Source organism: Aethalodelphis obliquidens, unplaced genomic scaffold, assembly GCF_003676395.1.
Source record: "Aethalodelphis obliquidens isolate GAN/ISIS:26980383/991018 unplaced genomic scaffold, ASM367639v1 scaffold6, whole genome shotgun sequence".
In the NCBI taxonomy this organism is placed as follows: Eukaryota; Metazoa; Chordata; class Mammalia; order Artiodactyla; family Delphinidae; genus Aethalodelphis; species Aethalodelphis obliquidens.
Window position 1 is genome coordinate 3,105,892 of NW_020837950.1, and position 18,799 is coordinate 3,124,690.

The 18,799-nt window shown below is 36.0% G+C and overlaps 1 protein-coding gene across 14 annotated transcripts in view; it reads right to left on the reverse strand.

Annotated features, from left to right (window-relative positions):
* Positions 1–18,799, reverse strand: part of FIP1L1 (factor interacting with PAPOLA and CPSF1) — a 65,779-nt gene extending 46,980 nt beyond the window's left edge. For 3 of the 14 annotated variants that reach the window (XM_027102948.1, XM_027102940.1, XM_027102938.1), the window contains exons 1-9: positions 18,506–18,798; positions 17,284–17,328; positions 17,141–17,180; positions 13,435–13,492; positions 12,224–12,327; positions 7,397–7,461; positions 6,742–6,852; positions 5,931–6,061; positions 5,571–5,639 (exon numbers count right to left, since the gene is read on the reverse strand). In XM_027102948.1, coding sequence (XP_026958749.1) covers positions 5,571–5,639; positions 5,931–6,061; positions 6,742–6,852; positions 7,397–7,461; positions 12,224–12,327; positions 13,435–13,492; positions 17,141–17,180; positions 17,284–17,328; positions 18,506–18,590 — 708 coding nt within the window. In that variant the 5' untranslated portion in view covers positions 18,591–18,798. Of the gene's footprint in view, positions 1–5,570; positions 5,640–5,930; positions 6,062–6,741; positions 6,853–7,396; positions 7,462–12,223; positions 12,328–13,434; positions 13,493–17,140; positions 17,181–17,283; positions 17,329–18,505 lie in introns of all 14 variants that reach the window. The other 11 variants (XM_027102950.1, XM_027102946.1, XM_027102945.1 and 8 more) reach the window with 8 other exon arrangements.

Sequence of the window (18,799 nt, forward strand, 5' to 3'; positions counted from 1 at the left end):
AAAAAAAAAAAAAAAAAAAAAAAAAAATTCTCCAATAACTTTCCGATGCAAACAGAATAAAACCTAAACTTATCATGGCCTACAAGGATTTATGGTATGGGCCCTGCCTACCTCTCCAACTTTGTTTTCCTCTATTCCTCCCCAACTTATCTTAACTACGCCCAGTCACAATGGCCTTTCTTCTTGTTCTTTTTAACAGATAAATTCCTCCTTTATGAGGGTTTTTGCACTAGATGTTCATTCTGCTTTAAAAGATCATCATGGCTCAAGTATTGTTCAGATGTCTCCTTGAAGTGGCCAATCCCAACCTCTATCATATTATCTCTATCATAACATTTTGCATTTTATTCATAGAATTTCTCACATTATCTTAAGTCCTCTTACTTATTTTATGTTTATTGTCTGCCTGCTGCCACTATAACATAGGATCTCTGAAGACATGGATGGCATCCAGTTCAAATCTGTATCCTAAGTGCCTAAATACACTGCCTGGCATGTAATGAGTGCTCAAATATATTTGCTATTTGATTGGCTTTGGGATTCAGCTTTAAATGTCACTTCTTTAAAGTCTTTCATAGAACATGGAGTTTATATAATTTTTGGCATGATAATCTAATTACCACCTATCTTTCCCATTAAGTCAGATAAACTCTTAAGACCACAAAGTCTATGTCTATAATTCTTACCTCCCCTCTCCCCCCAAGTCTAAGACACTTCCTGGCATAGACAATACTCAATTAAAAGTTGGGATCTGGAGAGCAACTGGAACCCTAGTACTGGAGCAGAGCAGCAAATCTAGTCTCACAGAAAGGGAGCTCTACTGGGCACCAGAAGGCCTGGATTCTAGTCTCTGCTCTTGAGGCTTTGAGAAAGTCTTTAATCCTTCTACCCCTATTATCAAATACCAGTAACAACTCCTCAGTCTATCTCATCAAGCTCTTGTGATGACCAGGTGAGATAATGGGAAATCACTTTAAACGTGGGGTATTAATGTTATTCTGTCAAAAACTGCATAAAGATGAATATCTCTGGAAAGGCAAGTTAAAGAAAGTAATAAAGATAAAATAATATGTTAAATCTTAAAAATAAACAAACACGTAAGTAAACAAATAAATAATAAAAATTGGGAAGGAGGAAGGGAGAAGGGTTGGAAAGAGGTAGAAAGAGGGGCAAGAGATTATAAATTAAAGAGTATTTACAATAGGGGAAAAAGTGAGAAAAGGTATCAGGAAGACAAGATACATTTTCAAATATGTAAAACTTGCTTGTGTTTCCTAACTTAGTTTTCCTTTCTTGTTAATTTCTTCATAATATACTCATTATAGTAAACAATTCTGAAAATCTTCACCATTTTAGCAACCCTCCTAATCAACCTGCATTATCATTATCACTTTGTCTTCAGATGTTGCACTCAGCATTACAGGCTCAAAACTTGTTTAATCACAACATAATGAGATTATTTTTTCCACATGATCTAATATTTTAAGAAATGACTGTAAGACATTATGATTTATTTTATAAAAACAAATTATCATATTTTTACTCAAATTTGCTGAAACTTAATTATTTTGTAAAATTTCCTTCAACTGCCCTTCACAGCATTATTTATAAAAGTTTAATACTACAAAATAATATCTAAAAAGAAATTACTGTGAAACACCCAAATAATGGATTATGCAACTATTTATAAAGTGTTATTTATCAAAAAACTTTAATAACCTAGGAAAACATTTACATGTTAAGATGAAAAAAGAAAAAATAGAAAATCACATAAATTATTTATTACAATTTTGTTTCAACCCACAAGAACAAAAAGACTGGGAAGGCAACAAAAGTTAGGACTCTGAAAGCAGACGAAAAAATAGTAACTGAGCAGACCAAAGAATCTGAATCCTAAGTCAGCAATGAGAAAGCAAAGACATATTGATTTTCACAGCAAGACCCACAAAGATTCAGGAATTGACAACTCTTAACTCCCAGAACATTTCAAGCAGCCAAATATAAATATAAACCCTCTAGGCAGGATACTAGAATGTCTTCTCTGAAAACTCAGATTATCACAAAAAGAAAAAACAAAAAGTAAAACAAAGATAAAGATACTGACATTGGAGACTGTGAGAAAAACTTAGCCCTACAGTCAACAAGTCTACCCACATGCACAGAGCTTCCGATCACCTTTTCAGTGGCCCAGTTAATAATGGGCAAGGACCAACAAATACTTGAGAAAAGTCAAAGTCAGAAGCCAAAAACAACAAACTTAAAGATGAACTTGTAGAAAACAGACCATGCACAAAAAGAAAACCTAACAGAAACAATCTAACATTAAGATCTTTTGAAAGACAGAGGGAGGAAAAAATACTGCATTACTGCATGCATGAATACAAATAGGCTAAAGTTAAATACTGAAGGAAAATCTTCTCGGATATTCAAAAATACAATAGCAGAAATGAAAAAGTGAACAGAAGCATTCTAAGGCTGAAGAAATCTCCCAGATAATGGAAAACAAAGAGAAAGGAAAAGAGAAAAACTAAGAAAATTAAAGGAACCAGCATAAGGAGGTCTAATTTTTGAATAAGAGGTCCAAAAGGCAGATGAAAGCGGAGAAAAAGTAAAAAAATAATAATAATAACAAAGTAAGAAAATATCCCAGAAATGAAGGATATGTACTTTCAGGTTAAAAAGGTACAAATGAAAGCTTGGTACAATGACTGATAACAGACCAAGACACATGCTTATGAAATTCACAACACTAGTGACAAAACTCATACATGCTTCCACAGAGGAAAAAAACATCTAGGCAGGTGTGCACCCATTCTCACTAGTCACTCCTCTCTTGCCCTCACCCCAAATTATGTAGTTATACAACTGCTTTTGTACCCAATTGAGTGATTTTATTTTTACACTTATTAAATTTCATCTTTCATTTTGCTAAAAAATATATAAAAAATCTTTTATATTAAAGTATATAAAAAGACTTTAAGAATGTTAAAATGTTGATAAGTCACTTGAGACACTTCCATAATAAACACATGGCAGTTCACCTGTACTATTCTACCTGTTAGAATGCTTGAAAATTTACTTAATAAAAAGTAAAAAAAAAAATTATTTTAAAGATGCTGATGAGGTGCCTCTCACTTGACTAAGGATGAAAAAATATCTTTGTAGTAGATATGAAAATAACTTAAAATTTTGATTCTTAAATTTGTTCCTTTGTCCATCCACCAGTATCAGTCTGGGTCTTTCTTCATTTCGTACCGATAGTACTCCAACAGCTCCCTATCTAGTCTCTGTCTCCCTTTTTCCCTCTTACATTCTATAGCTTACCCTGGTACCAGTTCTTTTTCTAAAAACCAGATTTGCTCATACTATTCTCCTACCCAAGAACTTTCAAATGGCTTCCTACTGCCCATACATATGTCTGCAAGCTAGTTTTAGATTAAGATCTTTCTCATCATTTCTACCATTTCCAGGCTTCTCTCCTCTATGTCTCATCTACCCCAACTCTCCTTTAATGCTATCTGGTTTTGTTCACATTGCTCTCTGCCTACAGTGTTCTATACTCCCCTGTCTCCTACTAATGAAAACTCACTCATTTTTCACTTATCACATCCCATTTGAATCCTTCTAGACTCTGCAATGCAGGATAACCCAATCTCTCCTCTGAACTTTCTACTGCATTTTGTCAATACACCAACATAACACTTGTCACAATACATCATGGTTATTAGTTCACATGTACACATCATTCAGACCATGAGCTCCTTGAATACAAAGACCCTCTTTTACTGTAGCATCTAGCACAGTGCTGGGCACACTGAAGGTACTCAGATACATCAAGAAAGCTGGGCAAGCTTTTTTCCTTCTATCTCTTTCTCACCAATCCTAATAATTATAGTTCAAATGGTAGATAAGTGGACAAGAGCTTGGACTTCATCCAACCACACCATACACTGCTGCCAGAATACTGTTACTATAAGTCACTCTCCTGATCATTAACAGGGAGTAATTCCTCCAATTCATCTTTCTGGTTTCTAGGCTTTCTAAAATTAAACCACACTCTACAAAGCCAAGTCTTCTGTTCTTCTCCAGAAATAACTCTCTGATCCAATGAAGCTGATTTCTTAACTAATTTGACTATACCTGTTAAATTCAAGTCCTTATTCATTCAGAATTAAATAAATCAGAATTGAACAATGACCTCCTCTCACATGATCAAAAGAAACTTCAAAATAATTTTTCAGTAGACTGTATGTATATAACTTATTCACAGTGGCTACCTTCAATAAGAGACCAGACCCTAAGAGTTTCTTTTTATCCTTTAGTTTTAGAAGTTTACTGCAAAAAGACAAAGTATAGAGAAGCTGGCAGTTTAAAAAGGCAGTTCTCATTTCTGTTAGAAGAAAATTAAAAGCACCATTGCAAACAAACTACTTCCTCATCAAGATAACTTTTCTAACTATTCATTGCAATCATGAAAAACAATATATTCAATGTCTCAATAAGTAGATATCACCAAAAAGAACTTGATGACCATTTAAAATAAGATAGACATCATCACACACTTTCAAAATATTTACAGCAGAACAAGAACCAAATACTTACCCAAAGTAGGATGTAAATTAAAATTAAATTCTCTATACAGAACTGTGTCCAGCAGAGCGGCTACATCTGCGGATATAGCACATGCATTGCATAAGGCAGTATTTTGGTGGACTGGGCTGTAGCCCCAAACGGGACACAGAGAAGTTCCTGCCCACAAAAGTTCCCTGGGTATATAACCCAATCTAAAAGTCACTCCCAGTCTTCATCCCAGTGTCACTCAATACAAGAATCAAGAATTAAGAATTAAGGTAAAGGAAGAAGAGTTTACAATCAGATTTTGAAAAAAGTTTGTAGGTTGCTGTGTATCACACAAGTATGAAAATATATTATTATTCTTGGGACTGATCCTATGGAATGGAGAAGCCAGAAGTCAGACTTGATACTCAAGTAGTATCAACCTGCAAGTCCCTCATTAAACCTGCTCCTTTTAATATTAATTTAAAAAATCAATGACTTTATCCTAATTTTGTTGAGTCTTTCTTGGCAACTGGCAAAGAACACCTAAGATTCCTGAGCCATCTTAAACTGCAGAAGACATTACACCAATGATTTCAGTCTCATACAGATAATAAGCAGTATGTCATCTACCTTACCATTTTTTAACAGAAAATTAGGACAAATAAGCCTCCAATTCTGATAAAGATTATAGCGGGATCTACAATGAGTGCTTAGCCTGTTGGCATGAACTTTTATATCCTACAAGCAAACACACACTTGACTCAAAATAAAATCACAACATATAGCAAGAATAGTTTTACTTTGCATTTGTTAGTATAATAGGCTATAATTCACATGCTTGCAAAAGTGGAGATAAAACAACAATCAGCAAATTTGTAAGTCACCAGGAAGCTGAAGGTTTGGAAAAAAGGTAGCTATTTCCACTTTAATCTTGTCCCTCGAGTAGTGGTATGGGAGCAGACTCAAGAACAAAAAATGAGAGCAACCAAGGATAATTTACTAAAATTCACCTTAAAAAGATTGAATCTGCCATCTTGGATCTCTGCACCTGGTGTAACTTCCATAGTACAGTCTTCGGCCTAAGTTAAATAACATATTCCCCATTAAGATACCACATAATTTTTAATTGATAGGCCACATAAAGACAAACCAGCTGTGGCTAGTCTGTGAATTGAAACTAAAAACATCAGATAATCATTAATATGAAACTGTGAAAGGGAAGGAAGGGGAAAAAAACAAACAAGGTAAAATGGAATTTTTAAACTATCATATAGCATTTAACCACCTTTATAGGGAAAAACTGATGTATTTAGGGAGCAAAACTGGGATGGTAGAAAAGGCTGGGGTATTGTGGAATATTTACTAATTACCGTAATTTTATTTGTAGTAGAGGTAACTGGTATAACTTCCAGTCCCATTCGTATCCTCTTTTGTTTTTCACAGTAAGCTTTCCAGGTATCTTCATTAAACCCATAATTAAAATAATCAGAAAGATCAGCACCTAAAGATAAAACACACTTTTAGTGTACGAATATTTCAATTCTATTTTTATGCAGCACATAAAATATAATAAACTGTAAAAATAAATTTAGAGTTCTATTAGTCTCATCTAATTTTACCAATTCTCCCAATTACTACCATAAAGCAACAGGACTATACAAATTTTTGATCAAAATTACTCCCTTTAGAAATGGCATTATAGGGTAAGCTGGGACAAAGTGAGAGAGTGGCATGGACATATATACACTACCAAACGTAACATAACTAGCTAGTGCGAAGCAGCCGCATAGCACAGGGAGATCAGCTTGTGCTTTGTGACCACCTAGAGGGGTGGGATAGGGAGGGTGAGAGGGAGGGAGACGCAAGAGGGAAGAGATATGGGGACATATGTATAACTGATTCACTTTGTTATAAAGCAGAAACACACCATCGCAAAGCAATTATACTCCAATAAAGATGTTAAAAAAAAGGAATTGGCATTATAATAAAACAATATGCAAGTCTACTTTTATACAATGCTAGGCCACCTGTAAGATTTAATAATACAGGTTCATTATTACTCATGTGCTTAAGATAATGAAAATTACATTTAAAAAATAATATTCTAAACTGATGCTGAAAAAAAACTTTTCTAATAGTTTAGACTAAAAATCTTTTGAAACCAATCCACAATAATCTTACCAGGTTTACGCCATGGTTTATCTTCAAAAGAATCCAAATCTACCTCCAAAAGGGGCACTCCATTAATGCTTCCAGGTGCATCAAGATCTACTCCTTTGACTTTCGTTCCTACTTTAGAAAATTACAAAATGGTGAAGGAACTATATTAATAAGAAGCTGAGAGATACCAGAGACAAACAGAAAACAATGACACCTTTTTACTACTATTAGCACTAAATATGGCCAAGATTCCAAACAGAGTAGTAATGGTTACCACAAATAAAAAGTGAGGTCAAAGTTTATGGTGTAGCTATAAGATAAAATAGAGAGATTAGAGACTTCTTGTTTATAATAAGGGATTCCTGTACCAAGAAGTTAATTTCCATGTTTTAAATCATTGTCTTTGTACAGTCTGTGAGCTGTAAGAAAGGGTTGTAGAACCAAAAAACAACGGCAACAACAAAAAAACCCCCCACACACATGACAGGAACCCTATGTGACCCACACAGCCTAAACTATTCATTATCTAGCCATTTATAGAAAAGTGCCCATTCTATGATACATGGTCAAAAACTGCTCTTTTTAATTGAGCTGTAATAGCTATTAAAATCTATTCATGACCTATTCAGATATATGCCCTATTTTCTATTGATGCAACTGCAAATACAAATTTTACCTGTAGTTCCATAAACTCTTCCTCCTGTCTTGATGTTAAGATTTACAGGTGCTGTACCATAACTCCTAAAAGCAAAATCAAAAAAATTATCCTGAGATGCTTAAAGTAAACAAAAGCAGAATATATTCAATATGTACACATAAATTATATACCCACATATTAACTAGATAGACTGACACTAACTCAAACACTTTAGAAAATGTTTTAAACTAATTTAAAAAGCCTGTCACTTGCTTAATAAAAGATAAAAAAAATATTTTTTAAAAGTCTCACTAATTTTCCATCTCAAAAACCTACCCGCGATTAACTCAATATCCCACTCTAACAAACTTTCGAGAAATTTGGCTGGGAAGGGAAGAATAGTTTATATGCCTTGTTTTCACTTCCTGGCCTCCCAGTCATTCAACTGGACTTGTGAAAACTCACTGCTTCTGGTCTGCCTAACAATTTCCATCTTTTGTCTCCAATGTATTAAATTTATGAGACCTAGGTTATTCTGCTTAAAAAAATAAGGATATTCAATAAAATATTCAAATAGTTGTATAAAGATCCACTACTATAAATGCAAGAAGTATGAAGGAGACTAAAATAAACTGTCACTGTCAAGTTGTACTATCATTACCAACTTGAAAGGTTTAATCATCTCATTGACTAATTCTCTAATAAGTGCTTAAGCACCAGCAATACATCACATATAGTTCTAAGCCAAGGAGAGAGAATGAGGAGCTGGACAAATATGGTTCCTGCCGCATGATGCTTACATTTCAACAAGCTAAATTCAGCACAGCCAAAGCACTTTGAGGTATCTATATATGATGTACAAAAGTCCTAGCTGTTCGAAAGTCAATATACAAAAACCAAGGACTGTCTCCAAATGGTCCTCTTACAGACTGCTAAAGGATAAACCAAAACAGTATTTATAAAAGGCTTACCATAGTTCATTAAATGAACTTCTTTGCTTCCCACCCAGCTACTTTCCTTCCTTCCCCATTCTGCCCTTTAAAACATTACTTTTCTTTTTTAATGCCTCCAAGCCTTCACATTCATTGTGTGTAAAGAACCTTAGCTGTCTGGAAAACTGCGCTTAAGTAAATCTGATACCCCCATTCAATAGCACCCACCATGAGGTCTCAGGCTTCTCTAGGGGCTAGATCCTATATACTTGGATGTCTACAAAAACTTAAAAATAAATGTATCAAAAAATTTTATCTTAACCTGCTCCTCCCACCTTACCCATATACGGTAATACACTGTTATATACACACACTGAACTACTCTAGAAAGCTCCAAGTCACTGAATCCTTTGTCTCCCTTTCCATCTACAACCAACCCATTACCCATGTTATTTCCATTTATTATTCACTCAAATATATTGAATTCTTCCATCTATCCCTATATTACTGCTGCTGGTTTAGTTTCGACTATCATCTCACCTGGATGATTACTTCAAATCTATTAACTAAGTTCTATCTAGTCCATCTCAACTACTACTGCTAGAGTTATATTTTCAAACAATGTGACCTGCCTAAAAACCTTTAAGGGTTCCATCATGGCACAGCAAAAACATCCTAACTCCCCTCTTCTGTGGCTTCAAGCATCCTCTCTCATCTACCTTATCCTCCAGTCTTGTGGTTCGTCTAAGTCATGCTTCCACTACATCTAAGTAGTTTCCTCTGCCAAAATCATCAGTCCTCTTCCTTCTGTCTCGAGAATTATTCAAATTCATATATTACCTCCTCTAGGATCTTCTCTTCAACACATGCACTTTTAGCAACTGTCCTCTCAAAGCTTTCCAATCACCCTGTACATGTTTCTATTCAAGCACTTACACTGCAAGGAAAGTATCTGCTCACATGTCTATCTCCCTCACTACTTTTGATAAATAAGGACAGTTGATATTCCCATCATCAATTATTAGAGTGCCACACAAACTGCCTTTGAAAAGTGTTAATGAATGAGAGGCTGAATTTCAAAGATACAGCTAAGAAACCACTCCTCTATACAAGGTAAATTATTCCTACCCTAAGATTTGATTTTCCACATACCTTACTTACAGATACAATAAACTCTGTAACAAAAGTATGTCACCTAAAAGAAATTCTAGTCTTTACCTTCTAACAGCTTATAATAAACCAATTTAGTATTGTTCCTTGAAATCAATTTGCTCTTTAAATTTGCCTCTGAAATGCTGTGCACAAAGTAAATATTCATCAAATTTTATTTTCTCCCTGGCTTTCTTTCAGTTATCAATGGATATATCTTGAGATATTAAGGTTAAACAAGCTTTATACTTTTCAGAAAGATCTGTAACTTACTTTGAAATGCATAAAAAATACAAAATAAGGGGACTTCTCTGGTGGCACAGTGGTTAAGACTCCACGCTCCCTGGTTCGATCCCTGGTCAGGGAACTAGATCCCACATGCAAGCCGCAACTAAGTCGTTGTATCCCACAACTAAGGAGCCCATGTGCCACAACTAAGAAGCCGGCAAGCCGCAACTAAGACCCAGCACAACTAAATAAATAAATAAATAATTTTTTTTTAAAAAAAATACAAAATAAAAAAGATGGATTGATGAGTGGGTGGAGGCATGGAGATAGGCAGGTAGGTAGATAGACAGATAGGTGATAAAGCAAACACAGCAAAATGTAAATTGTATAATCCAGGTGATGAGTAAATAAATGGGTGTTCACATCAGTTCATTAAACTTCGAGTGTTTGAAAATTTTCGTAATCAATGTTGAGAAAAAAAAGTTCAAAGACAATTGTGTTTTTAATACGCAGTCAATTTAGTGAATAAACACTTACTACTTACTATATTTAAGGCAATGTAAGGAATAGGAAAATTCATAAACCACTCAAAGAATTTAGAATCTAAAGGTAATAAACACGTGCGAACATAATTCAATCCATGAAACCGGAAATTTTGTTATAAGAAATAAAGTTCAGATAAAGTACTATGGGAGTCTATATGTATTTAATATTTGCATGCAAGTCCCACCCCAAAATTGGTCATATTAATAAAAAGTAATCACCATTTGCTTTAATTGTTCTGTACTTGAAAATACAAATAATTTTATATTAAATATAAGTATTTACTAAATATGCAATTGATTATTATAGTATTATGTTAAAGTGTTCCTTCTGCATAATGCAGACAGATAAAGGCCTATTAGCATAAAGGCTTACTAATATCATAGCTCAACACTAATTATTTACTTTAAGTGGGGATGAGGAGAACATCAAGAGTTATCCTAACTTGAATAATTTAGTCTCTTCTCAAACCTGCTCCCTAAAAAAGTTGCTAGGGTCTTAAAATTACATCAGCAGTCATTATTATAATGCAAAACTGATTATGACAACTGAATTACCTTTAAGCTTCTTGAAATAACTTTTGAAAAAATTTCTCTACTGAAGAAATAAAAAATTCAAAAGGATTTATGTATATATTGGTCCGTTTCAGATAAGGCTACTTAATGAACTATAGTGCAATTAATGAAAAGTTTACTTTATATTCCCAACGCACTAGTACCACATCATACATCCAATCTGAAAAGGATAGAGAAAACGTCAACTCATATTCTACCACCATAACAAAATCACAATATGTACTTTATTCCCTTCCAATCTTTCTGTAAGATTCTTTATGTGCTCAAGGAGTCAATGACAGGCCATTCACTTGATCCAGCTTTACAGACTATAAACTTTGAGACAACCTATTGGCATAAATAGCATACAGGATAATTAACCACTTGAAAAATACACTATGAAAAGCAAAAAGAAATACTTTTGATATTGTTTTTATCGGACAAAAAAATTAAAAACCTAAACTGAAGTCTGGATAAGTAATAAAATGTAAGAACAATATAGATGTAAACAGCAAATTAAGGTTTTCTAATTCTAATTAAAGAATCTGGGGACTTCCCTGGTGGTCCAGTGGTTAAGAATCTGCCTTCCAATGCAAGGGATGCAGGTTGTATCCCTGGTAGGGGAACTAAGATCCCACATGCCACAGGGCAACTAAGCCCGCGCACTGCTACTAAGCCCGCATGCTGCAACTAGAGAAGCCCGCGTACTGCAACGAAGAGGCCATGCTCCTCAAAGAAGATCCCGCGTGCCGCAACTAAGACCTAATGCAGCCAAATAAACAAATAAATAAATTAAAAAAAAATAATCTGGGGCTTCCCTTGTGGTACAGTGGTTGAGAGTCCGCCTGCCGATGCAGGGGACGCAGGTTCGAGCCCCGGTCTGGGAGGATACCACATGCCGTGGAGCGGCTGGGCCCGTGAGCCATGGCCGCTGAGCCTGCGCGTCCGGAGCCTGTGCTCCGCGACGGGAGAGGCCACAACAGCGAGGCCTGCGTACCACCCAAAAAAAAAAAAAAAAAAATCTGTATCACTCAATTCATTTGTAAAAACATTTCAATTTCAGGAATCAAAAACTGCTGCTTCCATGTAACTTTACCTAATTAACTTTATGTTTAAGAAAAAAATATTTTCATGGTGAAATTCCTTTTAGTCATGAGATGTATTGATACTTGACATATAACACTGTATTAATTTTAGGTAAAAAACATAATGATTTGATATATATATAAACTGCCAAAATGATTACAATAAGTTTAGTTAACATCCATCACCAAAGATAGATACAAATATTTTTTTTCTTGTGTCAACAGCTTTTACTTACTGTCTTAGCAACTCATCACGTGAAATCATATCATGGTAAGATGAAAAAATGTAAAAACATTGGAATCAACCACCAATTGTTTGATATAGACACACCACCTTTGACTTAAGCACACAGTTGTTACTTAAAAATAACTTACCCATACTGTGGTGCTCCCGTTTTAATGTCTCCTATAGTGACATGAACATCATCCTCATCATCATCACTGTCGCTATCACTATCGTCTTCAGTCTCTGTCACTTTCTATATCAACATAAACAACCACAAAATACACTCAATAATCCATTTCAACGTCTGATATAAATAACTGAAAAGGTAACCATTTTGCATTTTTTGAGCTAATTCTAGAGAAAAAGTTATAGTACTACTACCTACTTCAACTCATTTACAACTTTGATGTTTTGCAATGATAAAAAGGGATAAGAATGTGAAGTAAACCTTTTTTTCAACATTGTCTTTTTGTAAATAACACATGTATTTTTTCCTACTATTTATAACTGCTCCTCTTGCACAAAGGATCTAAGGCAATGTACTAAAATACCTAGAAGATATTTTTAAAATATTTGAGGAATTCTTAGCAAAAAGAACATGAAGGTAAGAGGAAAACAACTAATTTTAAGGGTCACAGTGTCACCGTTAAAAGCATCAAATAGTTAAAAAGCAGCTCACTTATTCTTGACATTCATGTACACATAGAAAAGGTCCTGCATGCAAATGATTGAGGGAATACTTTGTTTCTATGAGTAAAAGTAGGGACATTTATGAAAGCTTTATTTTGGCTCTAAAAGGCTGTTCTGTGCTTAGTCACATAATAGTAAATTTAAAAAGTAGATCACCAAGGCTAAATACTTTTTTGTATACAAGTTCAAGCTTGCAGAATAAGAATTTCCTTCTTTTTACAAGATTAAAACATTAAAATATTCATGGGACCGATGATTTGTTCACCCCCCAAAATATCACTTTTAACAGGCATGAGGTCAGACTGTCATTTATATAAACAGTAATTTTTGCTAAAAAACTTGACAAATTTGAGTTGAAAAACTCTATGTCTGCTTTGAAAACCAGGCTCACTATGATCTATCGAATTGACCTATGACCACTGGGTTCCTTGGTAGCAACAAACATCAAGCCTTTGCACATGCCCCATTTCATCTGAACTCTCCTCCCACTATTTCTTCTCATGGTTACACTTTTTTGACGGCACCAGATGACACAGGAGATACAAAAGGGGCCCGATTATGCAAAATATTGGCAGTCATGTTAAATTCTGGTTTTCTTCCTAAGTGAACGGGAAGCTATTGATAAAGATTTTAAACAGATAAGTAACCAGATCTCAAAGCCTTATGTTACCGGTTTAGGTACGCCATTTTCAGGAGTTTCATCTTCAATTCCCGATGGAGGGTTAGCACTACAAACAACAAAAATAAGTACACAACTGGTATTATTTTTCTGAAGTACAGACGGAGCATACTAGTATTTTTAATCTATGTCTGATAGTTTCCTGAAATTACTGTCTCCACCAGAGACGAAAAAAGAACTGCCTGTCCTATTCTGCTATTCCTAATGCCCTACATAAAACGTTTACACTCAATACTGGAAGTAGAATGGAATTGCCTCCACAATTTGTTAACGATGCCAAATTTGCAATTTGACGGTGGGGTATAATTTGAGTTTTTACATTTTTAAAATATGCATCATACTTAATCAATTTTATTTATCCTAAAACTACAATGAACTTCAAGGTACTCTAGGAATTGCCAAGGGCTATGTAACACACAGTTTCCTCTTTTCCCTGGTGCCCAAGGAACTCAGATGTGCAGTATGATGACGTTAACTCAGTACTGAGTTAACACACATGCTTCTTCCTAGTTTTCTGTTTCACCTGTCTTATTAGATATATGTCCTTTGTTGTATAAAAAACAAATTTTAAGATTTAAAAAAAAGTTTACTTTCATGTAAAGACTGCCTTCCAATTTGACACTAAGGAGCTCCAGACCTAATTTTGATGCATTAAAAAATAATTACTTTTTTAAAGCCAGTTAATACTTGAATTTGCCCTGTTACAACAAAATTGACATATAACAATAAACACTTATTCTCAAGAGACTCAAGCATATGGCCATTAACCATGAAATAAAACTTCTAGTACCACGGTGCAAATGGTTCCTTATATTTTTAATAATTATGATTTTGAAAGTGGGAATTAACCATTAACCTCATTTTATAGATAAAGAAATTGAAATACAAGGCAACTGACAATTATTTAGTAGCATTTCTAGGGAAAATGTCCAGATGTTGATATAGTTCAAAGCTGTTTTCACTGGGTTTCTGCTAATCTCTAAACTTCACTTTTTGTCAAGCAGTTTCTATATAAACTAATTTAATCTCTATAGTGGTATTCTGTAACACAATCTCCAAACAAAGCAAAATGAAGGACAAAACCTGAAAACTTATCTGTTAAATTTTCATAGTTCTAATGCTTGACCCTCCCCCCCCCAAAATGCAATTATAATTATTCAGTACATTTCTCAGATGTAAGTTGAGCTTGTTCTTTATGTCACAAAACAGTATGTTTAGCCACAACTTTGAAATAAAACAAGACAATCAGAGACAGCACAGTGCAATGGTTAAGAACAGTTTTGACAATGGGCCAATCACAAAGAAGCTGGGGAAAACTCTAATAGCAAAGACTCGGCTCAGTTAGGGCAACGAAGTAGGTACTGCACTGGATAGTAGAACACAGTTTGGCAGAGCTCTCTTCCCCAATAGACTTTTGAAAGTTTTAATTCTCTTTCACCATTAAAACACTAGAAACATGATAAAATTATAAGCTTTATCTAGAAAAATAACATTTTAAGGGTAGATCTTTTCCTTTGGATGAAATAAACTTAACAGCTTTCCAAATAAAATGTTAATAAGGAATATAAAGACATTTTGACAGTGATAGGGAAGGGAGAAGGGTTCCTCTCCAATCAATTTAATCAAGCTGTGTATTGAGGAATCAAGGAATATTTAATCAGAAAATAAGCTTCAAGAATTATATCTAAGAATATTAACAAAGTAAAATAAAAATTAGTTCACAAAAATGTGTATCTGATTGTTATCATTAATTTCTTGATCAACTGAAAAATCAGGGTATGAAGAAATATTACTTTCATAACTATTAAACTACACAAATCCCAACTCTGTGGTTAACTAAGAGTAGGGTTAGGAACTGGGTTGGATATATCCATTTCAAAACGAAATGACAAGGGCTTCCCTAGTGGTCCAGTGGTTAAGACTCCAAGCTTCCACTGCAGGGGGCGGGGGTTTGATCCCAGGGGGATGTTCCGCATTCCACCAAAGGCGGACAAAAACAAAAAACCCTAACTGACAAGATTTCAGATGATACAGCAATGAATAAATGAATAAATAAATAAATAAAACCAAAAAAAACTTCCAACAAAGGGTTTTTTTTTTTTGTTTTGTGCTACAAGGGCCTCTCACTGTTGTGGCATCTCCCATTGCGGAGCACAGGCTCCGGACGCGCAGGCTCAGCGGCCGTGGCTCACGGGCCAGCCGCTCCATGGCATGTGGGATCTTCCCGGACCGGGCACGAACCCGCGTCCCCTGCATCGGCAGGCGGACTCTCAACCACTGCGCCACCAGGGAAGCCCTATAGGGGTATTTTTAAGCAAGGAACAATAATCTCAGCACCCCCTGAGCTGTTTCCACTTCTCACTTCTTCCCTCCATTAACTTTTTAAAAAATAACAGCTTTGAGATACAATTCCTGTACCATACAATCCACTCATTTGAAGTGTACAACTGAAAGGTTAAGTATATTTACAGAATAGTGTATGTACGTCTATCTATCTAATTCCAGAACATTTTCATCACCCCAAAAAGAAACCTTATATATTTGTAGTCACTCTCCATTTTCCCCTGTCCTGGTAACTACTACTTTCTGTCTCTTTGGATGTACCTATTGTGTACATCTAATATAATAAGAAACACAATATGTAGTTCTTTGTGACCGGCTTCTTTCATTTAGCATGTTTTCAAGGTTCATCCATGTTGTAACACTATCAGTACTTCATTTCTTTTTACTGCCAAATAGTATTTCACTGTATGGATATACCACTTTTCTAAATCTATCCATTTGATGGACACGTGGGTTATTTCCATTTTTTGGCTATTATGAATAATGTTGCTATATATGGTAGCTCTACGTTTAACCTTTAGAGGAACTATCAGACTGTTTTCCATAATAGTTGCACCATTTTACAATCTTACCATCAGTGTATAAGGGTTCCAATTTCTCCGTATCTTCACAAGCACCTGTTAACTGTCTTTTTGGTTACAGCCATCCTAGTGGGTGTGAAGTCGTATTTCCCCCTCTTTTTAAACCCAAATATTCTTTAAAAGTCCTTTTTGTAATCACGCCTCCCCCACTATAAGACACTAAGGCATCTGGTCAGTGATGTCAGCATATCCATGTACTTGTACCCATGAGCTATTCTGAAATTTAGAATAAGTTTCTGGCTCCCTGATATGTTCTGTAAATGATACTCAGACCTTTCTAGTAATCTAACAAAGGCAATCAATCTTATAACAAATTCATTAATTCCACTTCGAATTTTAAATAAATACGAAACATTGAAATTATAACCACAATGCATTACACCATCAAAAATATTAAGTTGTAAAAGTAGTTACCCAAGGAATTCTTTATTTTTAAAAAATTTTTAAGTTAAAACTTTTTTTTCTTAGTAGTCTGATGGTTATACTGTATACTCCATTATTGAGCTCATTTAAGAGTACAAAGTTACTTAATAGTGAAAAATATCCAAACCCTTACTTCAAAAACATTTTGTCCCCTGGGCTACTAGCAAATAAACAGAATTGGTACAAGACTACGTCCTGAAATAGTAATAAACTATAAAGGACTCAGTGTCTTGCTATCTTTGTCAAAATGTAATCAAACCAATGATTATAACAAAATAATTCTGACAATCTGCTGACAGAAGCACTGTACCACACAATCTGCAAAAGCATCAACAAGAAATTTCACTAACCTGGCATTTTCTTCTTCTGGCCTTTCAACTTCATTTTCATCTACCAAAAAAAATACATAAATAAATAAATAAAATTAACAAACAAACCACTCTTAAAGAAACCAGTATTATGAAAATCTGAAGTGATCATCACAAGCACTAACCTAGGTCCTTTGCCAAATCACTGTGCACATGCACGTCCCATGGGCCTATAAGCACATCCAAAGTTAGATCACCTTATAATGACTTAACAAGATATGTCTTTTATGAAAAATAAAGAAATAAAAAAATCAGACTTTACTTCTACAAAAATAAACTTAAGAAGTATTACAGATTTCTAGACCTTTGTAAAAGAAACCCTATACATTTACATTTCAAACAGTACTACGAATGCTAAATCTTGCCGCCAAAGACAACGTATTTTACAAGTTTATCAAAATCAAAGTTTGTCGAAGTCACATTATCAAGGAGCTGCGTGGTGCCCAAACGTGCACTTTTACTAAACTATCCTAAAGACAATCAAGAATACGCATTTTAGGCAAAGAACAAACATTAACTTTCAAATCTAGTACCGGCAACAGACAAGAAGGGACTGTGACTTCATGGAAGTTAAAAGCCAGATGTCCCTTTCAAGGGGGAAGTAAAAGATGCAGTAAACTTATTTTATGAAAAAGATATACACGAAGTGATACTGAAAACCGTAAGCCTAAGGGACATGAGGTACTTCTACGTGGGTTAAAACGCAGTCTCTTAAAAAAGAAAAACTTCACCTTAATACAGGAGACATTCGGGGTTTTCTTTATGGGCCATAATGTATTCCATCTCTTTCTTTCTCTCTCTCTTTTAATTAATTATTTTTAAAGCACGACTTTCACACAAGGAGGTACCCTTGCAGGTGCATTCCATACAAACTGACCATCAAGAAACAAGACGTTAGTTTTACAGCATCAACTTTATTTAGCTATTATTACAGAATGACTGTTCCTGGGACAGGAAGGGCATCCCACAGTCAAGGGGCAAGAAGAGACACACCAACACAGCTTAGAATCGATATAAGAAAACAAGAGGAAAAGCGCACAGAGGCGAGGCGGCCAAGAAGCCCGGGCGGAGTGGACGGCGAGGCTGGGGTCCCAGCCCCTAGCCCCCTGCCCAGCGGGATCCCAGCCGCCACCTGGTGGGTGCGTGTTGGGGGCGTGGGCTGGGCGGGAGGAGGCAAGGGGGGCGGGGGACGCGCACGCCGAGCTCGGCCTAAGTCAGGCCGCACGAGGCTCCATGCAAGAGGCCCCAGGCGGCGGCGAGAGGGCCCCAGGACGCCGGCCGTTTGCGGGCCGGGAAGGGAGGCCTGAGAGAACCCGGGAGAGAAAGAAGGGACAGGAAGTTCCGTACCGCCATAGAGCCACTCTTCCTCCTCATCCCCTCCGGTCCCGCCGCTCAGCTCCGACACTAGGCGCTCGACCTCGCCGGCCGACATGGCCGCCCCGAGCACAACTTAAAGGCGGCGATCAACAGCCCCCTCCAACCCTTCCCCAGCCTCGCTGCCCGGGGTCTCGAGAGGGGCGCGAACCCGCCGGCGAGCGAACGAAGAAGGCGCGAGACTCAAATCCAGGGTAGGTGGCCCCGGCGGCGGAGGCGGCAAAGAACACGGCTCCGGCGCCGGTCCGCCCGCGCCCGCGCACGCGC